Source organism: Stylophora pistillata, chromosome 4 (genome assembly GCF_964205215.1).
Source record: "Stylophora pistillata chromosome 4, jaStyPist1.2, whole genome shotgun sequence".
NCBI lineage: Eukaryota > Metazoa > Cnidaria > Anthozoa > Scleractinia > Pocilloporidae > Stylophora > Stylophora pistillata.
Genome location: NC_142522.1, coordinates 33,449,205 through 33,472,064, shown reverse-complemented (window position 1 = coordinate 33,472,064; position 22,860 = coordinate 33,449,205). Strand labels below are relative to the sequence as shown.

Here is a 22,860-nt window from a genome sequence, read left to right as displayed (position 1 = left end):
AACAGTGAAATTTAAATGTGTCACTTGCCGAGAGATGGCACACAAGGCAGAAACGCAATTAATGGCGGACCTTCCGGCTCTTCGCTTAGCACCGCAAACGCCACCCTTCTACTACTCCTCATGCGATTACTTTGGTCCATATAATGTGAAGATAGGGCGCAACAAGACAAAAAAGCACTATGGCGTCATCTTCACCTGCCTAAACACAAGAGCTGTCCATCTGGAATTAGCAGTTGACCTCTCGACAATGGAATTTATTCAGGTGCTAAGAAGATTTTTCTCCATCCGTGGATACCCGGAAGTACTGTTAAGCGACAATGGATCGCAGATGGTTGGCGCAGAGCGGGAACTGCGTAAAATGGTCGAAGGTTTAGATCCTGATAAACTCCGTAATTTCTGTGCAGAAAGAAGCATCAACTGGTTGTTCACTGCTCCAGCTTTCCCTCATCAAAACGGATGTGCTGAGGCCCTCGTTAAAAGTTGTAAGCGAGCCCTAAAGAAGGCAATTGGAGAACAGATCCTGAGTCCGTTCGAGCTGTACACATGTCTACTAGAAGTCGGAAATCTCGTAAATCAACGCCCTATTGGCCGTGTTCCTAATGACCCGGATGATGGCAAATATTTATGCCCAAACGACATGCTCCTTGGACGGGCAACATCGGAAGTTCCTCAAGGCCCATTCAATGACACAAAAAACCCGCGACGCCGCGTAGAATTTGTGCAGAAAATTGTGGACCCCTTCTGGAGACGTTGGAGCAGAGATGTACTCCCAGCACTGGTGACAAGGAAGGCGTGGCACACAGAAAGGCGTAATGTTGAGGTTGATGATATCGTCGTCATGGCCGACAACAATGCTATCCGCGGTAAGTGGACTATTGGCAGAGTTATCGAGGTGTATCCCGGGACAGACGGCCGAGTCCGCAACATCAAAGTGAAAACACCAGCAGGAGAGTACAGCCGCCCAGTTATCAAGATTTCTGTTATATATCCTGCTGAAGGAGACCGTTAAAGAAAGTTCTGCTGATCAAAGAAGGATAAGGACTACGCCCTTATCGGGGCGGAGAATGTTTCGTTTAGTAAATAGGCGTTGCCTTTGATGACAGATATAATTTAATTAACACAACTCGTGATTGACATTAATTCCTCACAATGATTTAAAGCGTTAACTTGTCGTGATTTAAACTAGTTTTTTCAGAAGAATCAGTGAGAGAGAAGTCGATTTTTGTATCTGTTCGCTTACCCGAATCTGCTAACCTGAAGTGAAAAACCTGTTTTTACGACCCGCCACAGAAGTAAGTTTCCAGTCATGTTTTCTTGAGTTTTGCCATGAGATTAAGACTAAATTTACGTTTTCTGATTTCGAATTACAAATGTATTTCTCATAGATCGAATAATCATTAAAGTTTGGATAATATTATACGGTTTGTGGTGGTCGTCTGAGCTGACCAGTTCCGAGTAAGGAAACACTCAGCAATCCTAACTTTGAGGTCATATGGCCATTTGTTTTGCCTGACGACATTCGAGAAACTAATTGCTGTCTTGTGGCCTCTTACAACAGGTTGGATGAAAATGGTCGAATTGTACGTTTTGCATTCAACAACCACGTGCGAGACTCTGTCGTGCTCACACTCCACCCCTGAGGAGACTGTCCAGCTTTACGAAGCTTATCTTACTCATGGCAAGATGTTAAGAGACCCGGACAATCAGATAGAGCACAAAATGGTCCCTGGAGATATGATCACCTTCAACAACAGTCGCGTGTTGCATGGGAGATCAGCTTTTACTGTCAAAGGGGGTCAAGTCGGTGCCTTCACGACATCTACATGGATTATTATTATTATTATTATTATTATCATTATTGTTATTATTATCATTATTATTATTATTATCATTATTATTAGCTGCGAACCCTATTTTTGTAACATTTCAGTCAAAAACAAACCATGTAAAATGATAATGTTTTTCGTACTCTTGCCGATTTAAACAATAGCAAAATCCCTCTTTATCACTCTTCTTTGTAACCGGGATGGATTTTGAGAAAATACAATAGGCAAATGTGTTTACGATCCTCAGAGGGGGCGATTCGGGCTTTGCCATGCCCGCTCCTCCCTTCAAACCTTTTCCGTAAACATTCCTTCAGTGCTGGACATTTTCGCTTTCACTAAATTCATCACCTATCCCGGCCGCGGCCCAAAATCTCATTCCTGATGGCTGGAGTTTCAGGGCTTTATTCTCGACATTGGATGAGGGTGATAATCCTTTCAGCTTTCAGGAACAGCCTCCTCCGCCGTTAGATTCTGTGCTTCAAGCATCAAATCATGTAACAATGCTTAGGGAAATAACTTCCATTTCTCTTGTACTTGCATGACGAAGAGCAATTCACCCTTAATGTCGAGTGTTGTCGCATGTAACCGCGCGGCGGAGTGCCATTCCCAGAACGTCGACATCAATCACCTCTTCCCACACCCTAATGCAAACCTTGCAATCTGCGCGTACTAAAGAGATTGCGATGGTCTTGCCTTGTCCTCGCCAGGACTTCCCACGGATCTTTTTTCCAGTTGTACCCGCTCACATCACGTATGATATTTTGTAAGAGAGAAAGCTAAAGCATCCCACATAGAGCATGCGCACCTGACAAGTATTATCCAGTTTTTGCAAAGGGCCATCAAATTGCCAGAGTCTGAGAGGAGCTGTAAGTGCCTAACTTTGCGGCACTCGTCGCGCAAATATTTCATTGCGTTATTTCTTTCAAACATTTTATAATTTTTTTTTACCATAGTATTTCTGTCTTTAAATAATTTTTTATTTTTGCTTTTTCGTATTATTTAACATTTTTGTTCACTTTGACATGATAATGATGTCAAGGTATTGTCAAGCGTTGTTGCCTTTAGGAAATTCTACCAAGGATAATTTCAAGTTTTTCCAAGTTTACCACAATGTTTTGAAATTAAAATTTTAGGCAAATCTTTGATAATAATGATAATGATCGTATCCGAATTCTTAGCCTCATTGTACCGATCAAGAAAGAGTGGAAGAAGAAGAAGTTCTGAAGTCAGGTGACCAACAGCGTGAAATAACTGACGTAAGTGAAACCTGCATTGAAATTCTACAAAACACAGGAGCCAAAGATTAGAATGATCGGGGAATGATATGGAAGGAATGTTCCATGCAGAAAGATCATTCCTTCATACTGAAAGATGCAAGCGAGTTCGCCATAGAGTTGGACCTTGATCAGGATAAGAGTAAATCAGCTGAAATCGAAAAGTTGTTTGAAAAAAGATGAAAAATAGCTGAAATTTAGTTGGAAGATTCATTGAAGAGAGCGTCTACCTAAAAAAAAAAAAGAGTAATTTTACAAATCACCTTGTAAAGCCCTATTCAATTCATTTTGGACTATCTACAAGACTTATCGAAACAGACAAACGTCTTTGTATTGATTGCCACTCGGACATGAAGCCTAGTTCCACATATTCTGCTAAAGGTAACACGCAGAATACATTGGCCATTTACAAAACTTACATGAGAAAAGTATGCCCACTGCAGACGGGAAGCAGTCACTGACAGATCTTCATTATTAACCTGGCCCCTCCATCTCCCACAAGATTATCGAAATATATAAGTTCTTCGGCATTATTTCAACAGTGCAGCTGAATACCCAGCGCACAGGTGGTTAGAAATGAAAAAAATAATTATCTGCAGGATTAAAATCTCTTAACTAAAACGGATAAAAATTATTCAGCACTAAGGAGGTAGAATTGCTCGTTAGATTTTAGTGGTGAAACTCCCCGTTTTACACAAGTATGAACACTTTTTTACCCCTTACAGTTTTGTTAATTATATACATTAAATATCTTTTTAACGTACCTTATCAAGTAACTGTATTTTACTTTTTGTTATTTTAGAGGGCACAGGATCATCAGTTTTTACAACCGTTTTGTGCTATCCTTTTAAAAAAGAGTCTGTTGATATAGATCGAGCTTCTAATATTAATCACTGCAACAGAAAACAAATAGTTCAATAATTATTATTTCAAGGTTTGATTGTGATTATGTGAACATTTCTCCTAAGAGTGATTGTTCAGCAATACGATTGGCATAATGTATCCAGGTATATACTTCATGGTTGAATCCCAGATAGATGACACAAGGACGGAATGGTACCACCATATAGAGGACTTTTGGATTTTGCTTACTTGAGACCTTCCTTTACTTGAAGCACTTTCCTTACTCGAAGCGGTTTACTTACATAAGGTCCTTTACCTACTTGAGGCTCTTTACTTGCTCAAAGTGCTTTCTTTACTTGAGGTGCTTTACTTCCTTGAGGTGTACTGCTTATCTGAGGTGCTTCATTTTCTTGAGGTACTTTACTTTCTTGAGATGCTTAACTTCTTTGAGGCTCTTCACTTACTTGAAGCACTTTCCTTCCCCGAGGTGAGGTGCTTTATTTACCTGGGGTGCTTTACTTAGTTGAAGTGCATTACCTACTTGAGGAGCTTCCTTTTCTTAAGGTGCTTTACCTACTTGCAGTGCTTTACTTACTTGAGGTGTTTTATTTACTTGAGGTGCTTTACTTACTTAATGTCCTTTCCTTAGGTAACTCACTGAGGGGGTTTACTTGAGGACGATTGGCTCAGCATTTAGCACATAGAGTAAGCAACACTCCTCTGGAGGTCAGACAAGGAGAGAGACTCCGGCTATCAGAAGTTAGTTTTAACACTTAACAGGCAAGTTTCCAAGTTTCGACCCTTTTATGTGTTCATGGACGATGAGTGTGAACTTTTCGATTGGCTCAGCATTCTGGCAAGCAACACTTCTCTAAAGGTCGAACAAGCAGGAAGACTTCAGTCATTAGAAGTAGTACTTGTGGTCTTAACATTGAACGACTTTCACGTGCTCATAGAAGACGAGAGTGTACGTTTCGATTGGCTCAGCATTTTGCACGACGTAGAAATTGCTGTGGTAAGCAACGCTCCTCTGGAAGTCGGACGAGAAGAAAGACTCCGGGGACCACAAATAGTATTTTACATGACATCATCATTATCATCATCAGCAGCATGGTCATTTAAAAGTCTGCACCATCTATCAACTGGTGTTCAATACCACAATGACAACAATAGCAATACTACTAATAATAATGATAGAAAGAAAGGTATAATGAGAACAAGCATTAAAATCAATTTGGTAATGATAAGAACATATTAAAGATTATAATAAGACGTTTTTGGTATATCGGCGTAGACACTTCAAAAGACTTTTTACAAAAAACTACTCTCCCTGGAACCACAAGGTACACTCAGATTACTATTCCAGGTAGCTAGCCATGCGGACCTGCTTCCTCAACTTTGGAAGCTCACCTAAGGTCGCTCACAATGATAAGGAGTTGTGAATGAGCAGTTGTATGGTTCTGTCACCATGAAGCAAATGTAAAAACGAGTGTTGGTCAGGTTATTTTTTAACGAGCCAGTATAAAATTGGAATCAAAATGAAAAGGACCCATCCATTTAATTGTGAAATTACTTCAGTATATTATCGCCTTGGTATCTGTGCACGTGTTATTAGCAATCAAGCAAGCAACAAGCTTAATATTAGCTTCTTAGAAAGTTTGAGTTTCAATTTCATCGTTTTATCATGTCAAGTGATTGACAGTCAGAGAAAAGGGTAGCTAAATGCGCAGGCTGTGGAACACCCATTGCCGACCATGGCTGGGGATTTCCCAGTAACTACCGTCAAGGAGGGGAAATCAGTTCCCCAAGTTCCTACAAGAGCAGGCAAAAAGCCACGGCTGCCGACGATGACGAAGACCAACAAATTGCAGACCTTGGGCATGAGTTGGTCGAGCTAGACTTGGAGGAACAGCGAAAAGCGAAGCACAGACGCATAGCTTCCCTCCAAAGGCGGATTTAGAGAAACGGATATATTGTGATAGCCGCGGGTGAGCTACTATAGCAAGCTGTTCCGTCAAATGCCAAGGATCTTCGCTCCCTCTTCCTAATAAAGTACTAACATCGCCACGTGCAAGACTCTATCGTGCTCAGCTCCACCCCTGAGGAGACTGTTCAGCTTTACGAAGCTTATCTTACTCTGGGGAAGGTGTTAAAAGACCCGGCCAATCAGATAGAGCACAAAATGGTCACTGGAGACATGATCACCTTCAACAACAGTCGCGTGTCGCATGGGAGATCAGCTTTTTTCTGTCAAAGGGGGTCAAAGTCGATACCTTCAAGGCATCTACGTGGATTGGGATGCCATATACTCTCGTATGAGAGTGTTGAAAAAAAAGCTGAGTATTCCGCAAGCTGGTCCGTCAAATGCCAAGGATCTTCGCTCCCTCTTCCCAATGAAGCACTAACATCGCCATGTGCGAGACTCTATCGTGCTCAACTCCATCCCTGAGGAGACTGTTCAGCTTTACGAAGGTTTTCTTACTTTGGGCAGGATGTAAAGGGACTCGGCCAATCAAATGGAGCACAAAATGGTCCCTGGGGATATGATCACCTTCAACGGCAGTCGTGTGTTGCGTGGGAGATCGGCGTTTATTGCATTGTCAAAGGGGGTCAAAGTCGGTACCTTCACGGCATCTACATGGATTGGGATTCTGTGTAGTCTCGTGTGAGGGTGCTAGTAAAAAGCTTAATATTCTGTTATCGCACTAAGCTTTCTACCATGATGTGCTGGGAATGCTGAGGAAGTTGTTATCATGGTCAATTGAAACAAGTCATTAAGTAAAGAGTAATTTTACGAATAACATTGTAAAGCCTTATTTAATTCATTTTGGACTATCAACAAGAATTGTAGCGAAATAGACAAACGTCTTTGTATTGATTGCCACTCAGACTTGAAGCCTAGCTCCACATATTCCGCTAAAGGTAACACAGAATACATTGGCCATTTGCAAAATTTATAAGAGAAAAGTATGCTCGCAGTAGACGGGAACCAGTCACTGACAGATCTTCATGATTAACCTGGACCCTCTATCTCCTACAAGATTATCGAAATATATAAGTTCTCATTATTTCAACAGTGCAGCTGAATACCTAGCGCACAGGTGATCACAAATGGTATTTTACATGACATGATAATTATCACCATCAGCTGCATGGTCATTTCATTATCACCCTTATATTGAGATTGAGAAAAAGAAAAGAGTAGGAGAGAATAGAAAAATGGTTAGGAAAGATAACCATGAAAACACGAAAGAATAACGAGAAAATTGCCATGTTCTACGTCCAAAGATAGTACAGATGCACTTCTTAAGATTCTGTTCCCGCGGAATGGAAAGAGTAAAAGCGTGTTGCCAAAATTATTTCACAACCAAATGAGCTGGTCTTTGCTGTCAGTAAAGCAAACTTCAACAGCCATGATTTCTTCCCAGGACTGGCCGGTACACTTTAAATGGAACAATGGGAGTATTGAAACTTTCTAAGTTCAAATTTATTATTATTATTATTATTATTATTTTTGTTATTATCATTATTGTTATCATTATCATTATTATTATTATTATTATTATTATCTGCGAACGCTATTTTTGTAACATTTCAATCAAAAACAAACCCTGTAAAATGATAACATTTTTCGTGCTCTTGCCGATTTCAACAATCGCAAAATCCCTCTATCACTCTCCTTTATAACCGGGATGGATTTTGAAAAAATACATTGGAAAAATGTGCTTACGATCCTCAGAGGGGGCGATTCGGGCTTTACCATGCCCGCTCCTCCCTTCAAACCTTTTCCGTAAATATTTCTTCAGTGTTGGACATCTTCGCTTTCACTAAATTCACCACCTATCCCGGCCGCGGTCCAAAATCTCATTCCTGGTGGAATGAGATTTTGGATGAGGGGATAATCCTTTCAGCTTTCAGGAACAGCCTCCTCCGCCGTTAGATTCTGTGCTTCCGCACGGCGGACTGCCATTCCCAGAACGTCGACATCAATCACCTCTTCCCACACCTAATGCAAACCTTACAATCTGCGCGTACTAAAGCGATTGCGATGGTCTTGCCTTATCCTCGCCAGGACTTCCTACAGATCTTTTTCCAGTTCTGCCCGCCCACATCACGTGTGATATTTTGCAAGAGAGAAAACTAAAGTATCCCACATAGAGCATGCGCACCTGTCAAGTATTATCCAGTTTTTGCAAAGGGCCATCAAATTGCCAGAGTCTGAGAAGAGCTGTAAGTGCCTAACTTTGCGGCACTCGTCGCGCAAATATTTCATTGCGTTATTTCTTTCAAACATTTTATAATTTTTTTTTACCATAGTATTTCTGTCTTTAAATAATTTTTTATTTTTGCTTTTTCGTATTATTTAACATTTTTGTTCACCCTGACATGATAATGATGTTAAGGTATTGTCAAGCGTTGTTGCCTTTAGGAAATTCTACCAAGGATAATTTCAAGTTTTTCCAAGTTTACCACAATGTTTTGAAATTAAAATTTTAGGCAAATCTTTGATAATAATGATAATGATCGTATCCGAATTCTTAGCCTCATTGTACCGATCAAGAAAGAGTGGAAGAAGAAGAAGTTCTGAAGTCAGGTGACCAACAGCGTGAAATAACTGACGTAAGTGAAACCTGCATTGAAATTCTACAAAACACAGGAGCCAAAGATTAGAATGATCGGGGAATGATATGGAAGGAATGTTCCATGCAGAAAGATCATTCCTTCATACTGAAAGATGCAAGCGAGTTCGCCATAGAGTTGGACCTTGATCAGGATAAGAGTAAATCAGCTGAAATCGAAAAGTTGTTTGAAAAAAGATGAAAAATAGCTGAAATTTAGTTGGAAGATTCATTGAAGAGAGCCTCTACCTAAAAAAATGTTAGTCTTCCGACGTTGCAAGGAAAGATAACCTCACGAAGATAGTATCATTAAGGCCTACATGTTATTTTCGACGAACACCACATGCTTTTATTTGTCTTTGTTGTCACAAACCACTCCACCTCTTACATTACAAAAGGTTTGATGTATTTGCTTCGCGTGTAAGTCGTACCTTATTTGCATTCCATTGCCAAATTCAAATCTTGGGAGGCAATACGACAGGAGCTCTGATCTGCCAGCCTTATTGTCAATCGACAGTTTTATTTTAGTTTATTGCATGCTTTGTCTATTTTGACACATCGGTAATATACAGGGATGCTGGTCTAAAGGACCTACCAGAGTCTACCATCAAGGCCCAGTTGTTCGAAGGCCGATCAATGGTAATCTGAGGTTAAATTTTAATCCGGGTTTCTTTATTTCTGATAATTTTCTATTCCTTTTTGAAGCATCCAATCATCAAATTGTCGACAAAAAGATTCATACTGAATCTTCTTTTAAAGCTTTAAGAACTGAAATCATATTTCACACTAACCTTGAGCTATCTTAACCCAGCTATGAAAAACCCGACCCAGAAGAAAACCGGAACAAGTGCATGGCGATGAAGGGGAAATGAATCGAAGAAATGATGAGAGACGCACAAGTATGAAACAAGCAGAAGATCAAAGCAGAGCCGCAACCTAAATACCGTATCAAGTAAGTGAACGTCGTTGTAGACGTAGAGGTTTAGTACAAAGCTTACTTGGTATTTCGTTGGTGTTTAAATGATAATGTAGTTTTTTTACTTACTCTCCTCTTAGGAGGGTATTCTGAGTTAGATAAGTTACAACCACAATAAAACATTTAACGATTAATAGGAAATTTTGACCTGCTTGCACCCACGAAGTTTATTCTTTAGTAAAGGTTTGGTTAGTGTGTGTGCGCCCAACTGCATGGAGTTTTTAAAAGTCTGCAGCATCCATCAACTGGTGTTCAATACCACAATAAAAACAATAGCAATACTACTACTAATAATAATAAGAGGAAGAAAGGTATAATGATGACAAATGTTAGATCAATTTGGTAATAATAAGAACATATTAAAGATTATAATAAGACGTTTTTGGTGTATCGGCGTAGACACTTCAGAAGGCCTAAGCCCTTTTACAAAAAACCGCTATCCCTACAACCACAAGAACCAAGGGGACAGTGTTAGGGCACTGAACAACGTGTTTAAGGATAGTTTGAATCGTAAATAACCCTGGTCATCTTGCTGTTGCTTAACTCTTTAAAATAATTTGGATATATCAACAAAGCTGAAATGGTAAATTGGCCACCGTAACGATTACAAAAGCTGGCGTTTCGAGCGTTAGCCCTTCGTCGGAGCGAATAGAGGAATTGTGGGTTGCGTGTGCTTTTAAAGGCAGAAAATGGAGCTACGTTATTGGTGGGAACATGGCAACGAGAAGAACACGAATAAACGAGGGGAATGAAAAGCGTTCGTAGATCCCTGTGGGATTTAGACTGCCGGTTTGAAAGACGAGCTTTTGATCAAGAGTTAGGTAAATTAAAATGTCTAGCGACTGGTTTCGATGTGTCCTTGTCATTCCTTTCCATGTCTTGAAGGTGTTCTCGGAATCGGTCACCTTGTCTTCTTCCTGTTTCTCCGATGTATATCTTTTTGCAACAAGTGCAAGTTATGCAATAGATTACATTGGCGGAGGTGCACGTGAAGTGATCGGTGATCTTAATGGATCGTTTAGGTCCCGATATTTTATCAGTGTTGTGAATGAAAGGACACGTTTTGCAACGTGCACGAGCGCATTGAAAAGTGCCTGGTTGGTCATTAGTCTGAAAAGAACTTCTGAACAAAAAATTGCCTATGTTTTTGTCGCGTTAAAAGACAACTCTCGCCAAAAAATCATAAAACCGATGCGGTCATATATCAGTATTATTGACCACAGATAAACATACCTCAGTCAAAAGAAAGCAACTGGCAAGAAAGAAATCCGTAGCCTTTTAGCAGAGTGTAATCAAGGACCTAAACTCGTGACGATCAATAGCCAAAAGCCGGGGCTCGAAACCGGTACACCCCGAGTACTATTCCAGGGAGCTAACCGTACGGACCCACTTCCTCGACTTTGGAAGCTCATCCAAGGTCACTCCAATGATAAGGAGTTGTGAATGAGCAGTTTTATGGTTTTGTAACCATGAAGCAAATGCAAGAAACGAGTGTCGGCTAGGTAATTCTTTAACGAGCCAGTATCAAATTGGAATCAAAATTAAATGGACCCGTCCGTTTCATTGCGAAATTAATTCAGTATATTACCGCACGTGTTTTTAGCAATCAAGCAAGGAAGCAACAAGCGGCTTAATATTAGCTTCTTAGAAAGTTTTAGTTTCAATTTCATCATTTAATCATGTCAAGTGATTGACAATCAGAGAAGAGGGTAGCTAAATGCGCAGGCTGTGGAACACTCATTGCCGAACATGGCTGGAGATTTCCCAGTAAATACTGTCAAGGAGGGGAAATCAGTTCCCCAAGTTCCTACAAGAGCAGGCAAAAAGCCACGGCTGCCGACGATGACGAAGACCAACAAATTGCAGACCTTGGGCAGGAGTAGGAAGAACAGCGGCAAGCGAAGCACAAACGTAAAGCCTCCCTCAAAAAAGTACATTGAAGAGAAGAAATGGACTAAGTTGGTCGCGGGTAAGCTACCGGAGCAAGCTGGTCCCTCAAATGTCAAGGATGTTCGCTCCCTACATCCCAATGAAGTATTAACATCACCATTGGATGGAATTCTTAACTCGATCATCGTACTTTCCAGCACTGTCGAGCGAAAAGCTCTGCTCCTAAACAATACTCGGGCATTCTCCAAAGTCAACCATCCGACGCCTTGTTGGATTCACGAGCTTCGGAGATGTTTCTGATGTCAGCCCAGCTTTAACGGGGTGAGAAAGCTTTAAGAATTATTGATTTTCGGAATAACTTTGTCCCCTAAGGACGAAGAACGAAGCTAAGCAGACGGTGGAAATACCAAATTAGTCGTTTCATATGGCCCCAAAAAGCCCCGTTTCGACAAGTTTCAATTTCTCAGTGGGTGGTTGGAAATACTGGGACTTTTTATAATCTTCTATCTAGTAACAAACTTAGTACGCCACACGATGTGCAAAATTCTTTAGCGTATACAATTAAGGTAATGGAACTTTCAAACCGTTACCAGTGGGTTTCGGTGCTCAAGTACGATGGCAAGTTCCGCCTCTTACAGGCGACGTATAATTATCCTAGGAGTTTCGGCTCAAATCACCTCCACTCCACGATTTTAAAACCTATTTTTACCAAATGAATAAAGGCTGATAGTTTCTAAAGAAACTGTTTGGGGCTGCGTCGGTGGGGGTAAAGAAATTATTTGGATATATCAACAAAGTTGAAATGGTAAATTGGCCACCGTAACGATTACAAAAGCTGACGGTTCGAGCGTTAGCCCTTCGTTGGAGGGCTAACGCTCGAAGGGCTAACGCTAACGAAGGGCTAACGAAGGGCTAACGTTAACGAGGGCTAACGCTAACGTTAACGAGGGCTAACGGAGGGCTAACGCTTGAGACGTCAGCTTTTGTAATCGTTACGGTGGCCAATTTACCATTTCAACTTTGTTGATATATCCAAATTATTTCTACCAAACCCTGCCTTACTTCCAGAGGTCTTCTAACCGCACAACTAACATTGGTCCCCTATTCGTACCCTTCGCCAGTGACGGGCGTTCTATTTGCTGCAACTTTAACAGTTCAAGGAGATGAAGCTTTCACAATTAAGGTCATAATTATGTTTCACAATCTGCACTGCAGCAGCACGCTTAACCAGCCATGCGAAATTGACTGGCGCTCCCAAATTCACCCCTTAACACTAAGCTTTGGCTGCACGAACTCGCGAGCGACGAGGACGAGGCGTTTTTGGCAGACATCATTATTAGCGGCTTTCAATTGGTGGACTCTGATACGCAATTTACCGAAGTAAATGTGCTAAATTAATTGGCTACTGACTAATTTCACCACCAAACAGATGGTGAAATGAACCCATGCCTGTCTTGCTACGTTTACGGCAAGATTTAGGCTTTGCTATCAGTCAGCGTAAACTCGTGCCACCGACCCGCAAATTATCCTTTCTGGGTATAAAACTGGATACGATCTCATAGCATGGCACTCTCAGAGGAGAAATTCACGAGTGTTAGACCACAGTTTCTAGTTTCTTGCATAAACAGCGCCCTTCCAAAAATCAGTTGCAGCGATATCTTGGTGAGTGTATTATTTGCAAGCCTTTAACGGGAAGCTATTGTTCCTCTATGACCGACCAACGGTGGATGGTATGACTGATTCGTGCCTTCTTGCAGCAGGCGGTTATTTCAGGGGCGATTAGTTTTATTTTAAATTCTCACTTGACCGCCCCGCCTGGTCTCGTCTACATATCAACCACAAAGAAACACTAGCCATTGTTCTATCTGCTAAGCGATGAGGCCACCTACTGGCAAACCAGACGGCCGTGCAGAAAATCATAACTGAGGACACTACGGACGACGAAATTATTACGCAGGAGCTCGGTGTGCTTTTCTGGCTTTCTGCCCCCTTCAATTTTCATACAGCTGCCACTAATCTCGAGGGTTTCCGTAACACTATTGCCGATTCGGTCTCGCGCCTTCATGAGCGCACGCATCTGTTACCCTTTTACTTCTTCCCAAAGGGCTTAAGTAGCGTTGACGGCTTACCTATCGTCTCACGTTCGCTCCTTTGTGTTTTCTCGGTGCACACGACCCTCGGTTGGCATTTCAGTTACATCAGGAAATTATTAAGTATCGATCTCAGCATCCACTAAAGCAACTAACAAAACTAGTTTAGTTCAGGCTAGCTATTCACCATGTTAACATCAATCTTGTAATGTATAACGCCAACGCTGTATAATTCCCAACGTGGTTACGGAAGTAAGTCTTTTAACTTTGCCTTCTTTTCCTTTTCTTACCTTTTTGCATCAGTTGACTGGAATCCAGAGTTTATTTCCAACGTTTTCCATAGTTTTTCAGTCTGTTTAATTATAGTCCGCTTTAGACCGCCTTAGACATCGATTACGTCGTCGTTTACTCCGCCTGTTTTAATCGCTTGGCTACGCATCACTTCATCTCCAAGCCCTGTTGATGTCTCATCGCTTCGCTTCAATAAATACATTTGTTTACATCTTCGTTTCGTAAAGCGTATCAAGGAATTTTTTGTTTTAACTCGGGATTAACCGATCTTCCTGTGATTAACGCTTCGCGAGTGACTAGTTCTCAACAGGCTGTAAGCTAATTATGAAGACCAACTAAAAGCTGGCTCCCAACAGGATAAACGAAATCTGAGTAAAATAAATTTGTCTGTTATTAATTGTCGGTTGGGTTGGACAGCCACAACACTGTGACGTTCAAGGTTCCTGAAAATGGAACCCGAGCTGTGATTGGCCAATTCGGAGAAAGGAATGTAGTTCGGTTGTCAGCAGCCTTTCTTTTGGGGGAGTGTTGCGTGACATCCAAAAAAAAAACGGCTGCGAGAGAGACTAACCTTGACCTAAATGCTCCACATTGTAAGGTCAAAGTTTTGGGCGTCATTCAAGACGCGTGAATTCCCTAGGGATCCCTACGATATGGTTTGTCACGCATTCCTCTCAATAACATTTGCATTTGGCGGCTATTCGAGATCAGTGGAGGCACGTGATTGTCGCTCAGATCGAAGAGAAACCGAAACCCAAATAGGTCAAATAGGAAAAACCGAAAACTGCATCGGATATCAAATCCGAAAACCCGTTAGTATTTTTCGCGAAAACCGAAAATCAAATGCTTAAAAACGGAAAATCCGCAAACCGCAATGAATACCCAAAACCGCAAAACCGAAAATCCTAATGTCCCCCTCAAACAGGGATTAAAACAAAGGGTGACCATTGTTGACATTAACATAATGATTTACATACAGCTCGTTTGTTTTTTTTTTTTTTTTGAATGCGTTTTAAGCCATATACCTACATTTTCCAAGATGGCGGACAGTTTACAAAAAGATAGGTTTTAGAGCACGTGCCCGACCGTGACACATGAGAGAGGGAGAAAGTGTATTATGTTGCATATTTGGACCAAGGAAGACGAAAACCATAACGTGAATATACCATGATAATGTAAGGAATTTACTCTTTCACTATTGAGGCATGATTAGCACAAGTCCACTGTATCCACAAAAAAGGTAATACTCAGGATTGTGGAAATTATCGTCCAATTTCACTCCTAAATATACCAAGTAAGTTATTGGAAAGTATTGCCTGCTTTCCACTTGACTCTTTTCTGAACCAACATAAACTAGTTACTACCTCCCAATGGGGCTTCAGGAAGGGTAGGTCCTCTGAGTTGCTGCTTCTTAGCATGACAGAAAAATGGAGGCTTGCCTTAGATGAAGGAAAATCAGTTGGTGTAATCTTTATCGACTTCCAAAAGGCATTTGACTGTGTGTCTCATCAAATTTACCTGATAAACTTCAAGCCTCTGGTCTATGTGGGGACTCACTTGACTGGATTGTTAATTACTTGAATAACCGCCACCAGTTTGTGACTATTAATGGTACAAATTCTGAGAAAATGAGAGTAACTTCTGGCGTACCCCAAGGCTCCTTATTGGGCCCAAGACTTTTCAGCATCTTTACAAATGACCTACCTTTGTCTGTTGACTCAAAGATAGAAATGTTTGCCGATGACTCCACTGCCTACATCATTGGAAACTCTATCGACTCTATTTCAACCCTAATTCAAATTCTCTTGCATCAACTACTTACCTGGTCTGAATTAAACTCCATGTTCATCCATCCAGCCAAGTCTGAAGTCATGTTTATCTCAAAAATACCATTCATCGACCCAATTAGACAAATCACTATAGACGATAAACCAATCAACTGTGTTTTCAGCTCATCTTGCTTAGGAGTCAAACTTGACAACAAGCTTAACTGGTCTCCTCATATTAAAATGGTGAACTCAAACTTCAATGCAAAGATTTCTAAGCTTAAACAGATGAGGACCTTCAACCGATCCACTCTGGATTCTATTTACTTCAAAGGTATTCTACCAAGCGTAACTTATTGTATATCTTTGTGGGGATCTTCCAACTTGTTGGCCGACCTCGAGTATTCGCACATCAATGCTGCCAGACTGATTCACAAGATCAGCACAAATATCCCAAAACATGAAGTTCTTAGCATAGCAAAATGGACATCTATACATTACATGTATAAGAGAAGACTTGCCTGTATTGCATACCAGGCCTTTCATAACCTAGCTCCTGATAACATAAACAGTTTATTTACAAAGCACCAGACTTCATACAATTTAAGAGATAACTTAAGATTTGCTCTTAAATGTCCCAAATCCAAAGCCCTGCACAATTCTTTCACTCATCGCGCTAGTATTGTTTGGAATTGCCTACCTAGTCAGTTAAAGTCTAAGCTTAGTTACTCTTCTTTTAAGGCTAGTATTAAGAAATTCTATAAATGCATTGACCAAATTAATTTCGGCTCAAACTCCACTGCTACCAACAATATCAGTGACGAATTTAAGTACTACTGATATCTAGTTTGGCATCTTGTTATCTTATTATTAGTAAAATTATTATATATTTAAAATTTTTTAATTTAAATCTTATCTTTGTATTTATTTTCCTTTAAATGCATCGTTTGAGTTAATTTGACTGATACTAATATATATATATATATATATATATATATATATATATATATATATTTACTTACTTATCATACCCGTATAAGAGTCCTAAAGTGTGACGTCACGTTGCCATGGGGCTAAAATTTCTGTTCTAAACAATCGAGCGCGTCCTGCTGATAACCGATGCGTTGCTGAGGTCAAGCATGGAACGGTTCAAAGAAGCTTAGAATAAGGTTCAGTTACATTGTTATTAACGCTGTAGGTCATAGAAATCTAAAACTGAGAAACGAAGGCGATCGAAACGATGAAAATGGTGCACTGCTTTGCGCCTGATTGCAACCATCACTCGGAAAGTCACACGTGTAGCTTCTTCGGATTCCCTAGCAAGGAAAAAAAGCTGAAAAAATACAGAAGATGGATTCACCTACTGAGGTTAGTAAGAGTTTTATTTCAATACTTTTTCTGTCCAGGAGAAAAGTATGCTTACGCAATTTATTGCGGTTGTGGAGTCGCCATCTTTGTTATGAAACTGTTTAAGCTTATATAAATCTTACCGATTTTTAGACTCCTTTTTCTTGTACTCCAACTTCAAAATCGGTTCCCTAGAAGCCACGAGCCAACATTTGACTCAATGATGGAAATCAGTTGTGAGAGCTTTTGGTGTGGTTGTTGATACTTAATGGTCACCCTGCAGTGTTAAAACAGGCAGATAGAGAACTGTCTTCTTAATTAGAGATTTTTATAAGATAGAAGCTGCAAGATAAAAATCCTCCGCTAATAGCACAGTAATCAGAAAGAATTATAAAGCTAAAATTATCCTTTTTGCGATAGGAGAGAAGACAGAGAGCCAGGAAAACATTCCAGAGTCTGTAGTTGCCATTTCAGAGAAGGAAAAAAAAGTAATGGTCCTGAGATTTTCAAGAGGAACCAAGACAAACTTTTCCCTGCAGAAGAAGCAAAGCCAAAAAAGAAAAAAATCGAATCACAACAGACCCTACAAGAAATGATAGAAGCTGCAAGGAAGAAAGAAGAACTTGAACAAGACACCTCTGGCAGTGTGGAGAGACTTGAATCAACAAGAAAAGAAGTTATACTGGAAGCAGAGTTGGAGCAGGCAAAAAGGGAAATGATTGATCAAAGAGAAGAAAATAACTATGTGCAAAAACATTACACGGTTTCGACAATGAGTGAGGAGGTTTTGAAGATGGAAACTGGGCTGCCAACAAAGGAAGTTTTTCAAATTATTGTCAACTATGCAGCTAGGTTTAAACAATCCGTCAATTACTTTGCTGGCTGGAGAGTGCAATCAATCAGTTTTGAAGAACAAATATTTATAACATTAATGAAAGTCAGACAGAATTACACAAATCTTCACCTTGCACAGTTATTCAATTGCAGTGTATCTACAATAGCAAATATTGTAACAACTTTCATTCATGTCTTACACTCAATTCTATTTATTGACCTCATGGCATCCATCCCATCTAGGGATAAGAACAAGCTGTGTGCCCCATCATCTTTTAGTCAGTTTGGTTCATGTAGAGTAGTGATAGATTGTCCAGATATAGAGATTGCCATACCTGGGCTTATGAGCCAGCAGAATGCTACGTATTCAAATTATAGGGGAATGCATTCCTTCAAAGTTATTGTGGGTGTAGCGCCAAATGGTGTTATTACTTATGTCAGCAAACTTTGTCCAGGGTCAATATCTGACAAAGCAATTGTGCAGAAATCAGGATTTTTAAATCACCTTACTGCTGGAGATATGGTCTTAGCAGACAAAGGTTTTGTTTTACAGGATCTTGTACCAAATGGTGTTTCAGTAAATATACCACCTTTTTTAAACAATGGTACATTCACTGAGAGTGAAGCAAGGGCAACAAAAGTTATAGCAAAATGCAGATTTCATGTTGAGAGGGCAAATGCTAGGCTCAAAGATTTCAAGATTTTAACTTTTATTCCCTCATATTTACGTTGTCATGCAGATATCATATTTCAACTCTGTGCTTCACTTGTTAATCTGCAGTTTCCACTGATCAAAGAGGGCTGTGAAGGATATGAATTTGATTAATGAACTAATTATTTTTCATATAAGGAAAATTGAATACTTTGTAAAATACATGTTGATCTGTTTGTTTTATTCAAAAAGTAAATCTGCTATCATTGTTGAATTTATGGATGCATGTATAATTTCAGCCCAACAACAGTTCACTACAACAGAGCAGTACAGCTCAACTGTAAAACAATAAAGTGCAAAAACTGTAACATATGTGCAAATATTTCAAGCAGAGGTTTCTAAAGTTAGTTTGAGTAAACCAGGAGAGCCCTGTTGGGATTTGAAGATCTGTGTTAATTTCCTAAAGTTACTAGAGTGAACTTAAAAAGTAAACCTGAGCTCCCAATACCCTCCATCTGAAAGGCCTCCCTATCTCAAGAAATTCCACAACAACATGCCATCAGTGAAGACTAAACACCAAAGGGCTCCTAATGATTCCTGAAAATTATTATTTCTTAAAAAATAATTACATGCAGTAATAGATCTGGAAACCTATAATCGTCCCTCTACAACCTTTGGGAAGAGGTGTTCAAAATAAAACTGAGTTAGCTTAGAAATGTTTCCAATCCAGCCTTCATCCTTTGCTATTTTCAAAACAACTACATCTTTAGATGTCCACACAACAAAATAGCAAAACTTCCTTTGAGCAAAATGTATCTCCCCTTGGACTTGATGCCAGTAGACATGTTCTTCCTTAAAGCATACTGACCACTTTCAGTTTTTTTCAAGCAGAAATTGGGGGAGGTATTCACTGCCTCTTCCATTGTCATATTCTTTTCGGTGTAGGGACACTTGACCTCCAAAACAGAGTCTTCATCCACAATTCCATCTGGGGAAGCACCAAGAATCCCAGAGCCATCCAGCCATAACCCAGTTTCCTGTACAGTTTTTGCAGTTAAATTGGTAAATGCCTTAATCGCTTCTGCCTCGTTGTTTACCCCCCATTGTACTGCCTTAACTCTTGATATGTCATACTCTCCAAGGAGCCGTTTGAGAAGTGAAGGGGTCACTCTTTTGGCATGCAGAACGGATCCAAAATTGCTTGCTGTAAGCCGTCCCCTTCTTGCAGGATGCCAGGCTGGGTTGTCTCGTTGGCCCACAGTTATCTGACTGACTAACAGGATATCTGCTTCTGTGAGTTTGGCTTTCCGAACCAAACAGTCCAATTGTTGCTGTGCACCTCTTGTTTGGATAAACTCCTCTGAGTAGATGATTTCTTCAATTGTTGGCACAGGCAATTTGGCTTGGGGAGCAGGCTCTGGGCTCATGAGCCAGCAAAGACCTGTGAACCTCCCATATGCCTTTAAGCTTCCATATAGTGCCTGACGATCTTCTGTGTTGGGAGATCGAGTAATCGCCACATAATTCTTTGGCAAAGGGAACAGTTCTTCGACTTCCTGTAAAGACAGGGAGGTATTAGACTTCTTTTTCCTCCACGGACATTCAATATCTGTGCGGCTTAAGTTGTGAATCCCGTTTATAAAAAGAGCAGCCGCGTGACTGCATTTGAATTTTCCCTTTGGGCATTCACACTCCGTGGATTTTATGTTGAAGTGGTCATCCAGGTAAATCTAAGTGGTAATTAAGATAAAAGTTCAAACAAAGTGAACTCATAAATGTCTTAGTAACACTATTTCATATGAATCATAATCTGTACGATTTAAGCCTCAGCCTGGCTTTTTTGATGAGGGAAATCGACAAGATCGAAAATATATATTTCTAAATTGGGGGAGTAGATAACAAGAAGGTACTTAAAAGATATTTAAAAATATTCCTTAGGCTTCTTAATGCGATTGGTGGCTCTAAACTCACCGTGACTCGATAGACCTTTTTCTTCATACTTGCTTGAACCTCACCGCGTAAAACACCTTGATGGTAAGAAAATGACTCAATGTGTTCAGATCTGTAATGATTTTCTCCTCGTTCGATTGACTTCTTTTCTCCAGCGAAGAATGATATCAGTGCAGCGATTGAAAACGACGCCATTTTAGCTCTGAGCACGTTTGTTTAGAACAGAAACTTCTGCTCCCATGGTAACGTGACGTAACGGCTTTAGAACTCTCATTGATACGTATGATTATTCATACTAGCAGACGTAAATATTTTTAGCTGTTTATTAGTAGATAGCAGGTTCACATCAGCATTAGCTGCCATTTCCTCAACCTGCTTTACCAAATAAAGGATGTATGTATGTATGTATTAGATACATTAATTGTGGTGTTACGTAATGTTATGATCAAGTTTCGGTCACCTTTATGCAATGTGCGCGCTCTAAGTACTTTCGCTTCGGCCGCATTAAATTTGACGAATTTCGCTCAAATTATCGCTTTTTCTGCGCTTAGACAACTGCAAAGAAGACAAGCTACTCTCTGAAACACGGCAATGATCGTTGTTAGCAACAGCGGTGTTAAACCTGTTCGTTATTTTTTGTGAGGTTCAACCGGCAGTCAAGTCCAGTATCGAAATAAACAAAAGAATTTTCAACCAATCGAACGTCCCGCGGATAACAGTGCTAATCTCTAAAAGGAGGGTAGGAAATACACTAACATGTAAGAAGAAACACTCAAATAAACTTACATGGAGAACAAGCCAATGCTATATGGACATATGGCGGTCACCGGTCATTGGGGCAAATCTGGATGTTTCTTGCCCACCTTGCGAATAATCACTTGGAAGCTTGCTCTGATATTCCCAAGTACTCGAGGTATTGTAAACAGCGATGAAAAATCAATCTTTACAATTCTCTCCCATTTTATCGTCAGTTCTTTCGATCCCCTTGCTGCCGTGAACACAACTGTTGTTCATTTCAAGCCTTTCAAAATGGTTTTTGAGGACGCTATTGTTTTCCGAATACCGTGCGATCACCTTGCCATTGCGACACAGACGAGCGAGTTTCTAACGAGAGACCCTAAGCCCTCAGGACGGAAACGCCGAATATGTCGATTAACAAATGATTTATATTTTTAGTTAGAATTTTGCGAATTCCTGGAGGTGTTAACCACACTTAACGGCGCCACACATCAACTTCTGAGCGGTAATTATGCGGGTTCACTGATCTGGGAGTGTTAACGAGTGTTAATGATTGGTGGGCGCGTCCTTTTGAGCCCCGCCTTTTTTGCCTTTCTTCTACTACTACAATAGCGATATGAATATCAATCACATGGAAATGGCATCTAATATCTACATCCAGACCCTGGAGGATAGAAATATACGCAATACCGAGAAACTAACTATGGTTCTGCTTAATGCGACGGCTCAATGAGCTGGAACACCTCAATCTCAGCTTCTAACCTAGACAGAAAAAGTATCATTTTCCAATGCAATAAAGCGTACGTATCAAGAAATGGTCTATTGTTCCGGCTCAAATTCACACATTAAGTAGTAAACAATAGTCCTTTTGTATATGTGCACGATCCTTCGCAGTAAAGCACTATTTAAGCAATAGTGAAAATCAGACCTGAAAAAAATTCAGGCCTGTACGGGATTCGAACCACTGACCTCTGCGATACTAGTGCAGCGCTCTACCAATTGAGCTAACAAGCCAACTGGGAGCAGGCCATCAAATTAATTGTTGTTTGATTTATCATCTACGGGTTTATGTCGAATTAATTTGATGGCCTGCTCCCAGTTGGCTTGTTAGCTCAATTGGTAGAGCGCTGCACAGTATCGCAGAGGTCAGTGGTTCGAATCCCGTACAGGCCTGAATTTTTTTCAGGTCTGATTTTCACTATTGCTTAAATAGTGCTTTACTGCGAAGGATCATGCACATATACGTTTCATAACCGCAGTTCATATATATGTATTTCATATGTTTATTGTTTAATAGTCCTTTTGTTCTTTGTAGCGCTGAGGGACTTTGGCCGAAGCGACGAGAAAAAGTTCGTGACTAATCGGAAAAAAATTTTTGGCATCACAATTTAGCTATTTTGGAAGAGTAGGTAGCGCATATTTGCACACGGCAGATAAATTGTCACCGGAGTACCCCAAGGGAAAATTAAACGCTGATTTAGCCGCTTCGGGGAAGTGGGTAGCGTAAATTTGTCTGATACAATGTATATTTGAAGTTCATATATTTTGAACTGCGGTATTAGATACGTATGATGGACGATCCTCCTGCGAGGATCGTGCATCATACGTATGTAAATTTGTCTCGTCGAGTCAACTCTCAGTGGTCTACCCCAGGAAAAAATTGACCGCTAACGTAGCAATGCACACATCGAGAATTCAAAATACGTTGTGTCTCATTCAGACCACCTCTCCCCGTATAAATCTTTGTCCAGAAACTGTCATAGT

The 22,860-nt window shown here is 40.3% G+C and overlaps 2 protein-coding genes and 1 pseudogene across 3 annotated transcripts; 2 read left to right on the top strand and 1 right to left on the bottom strand.

Annotated features, from left to right (window-relative positions):
• The first annotated feature begins 41 nt into the window (after positions 1 to 41).
• On the top strand, positions 42 to 1,417 carry LOC148733420 (uncharacterized). The gene has a single exon (XM_088757416.1). It carries the CDS (start codon positions 62 to 64, stop codon positions 1,007 to 1,009), a length of 948 nt encoding a protein of 315 aa, XP_088613542.1. The 5' UTR covers positions 42 to 61; the 3' UTR covers positions 1,010 to 1,417.
• Positions 1,418 to 16,722: 15,305 nt separating this feature from the next.
• Positions 16,723 to 18,852, top strand: LOC148733419 (uncharacterized). The gene is made up of 2 exons (XM_088757777.1): positions 16,723 to 16,943; positions 17,343 to 18,852. The coding sequence occupies exons 1-2, from the start codon at positions 16,816 to 16,818 to the stop codon at positions 18,580 to 18,582; spliced, it is 1,368 nt and encodes a 455-aa protein (XP_088613903.1). The 5' UTR covers positions 16,723 to 16,815; the 3' UTR covers positions 18,583 to 18,852.
• On the bottom strand, positions 18,450 to 21,589 carry LOC148733418 (uncharacterized; annotated as a pseudogene). Its single transcript, XR_016000298.1, has 2 exons — positions 20,380 to 21,589; positions 18,450 to 20,138 (listed from the first exon to the last, which is right to left on the bottom strand). The product of XR_016000298.1 is annotated as an uncharacterized LOC148733418 (transcript).
• Positions 21,590 to 22,860: the final 1,271 nt, after the last annotated feature.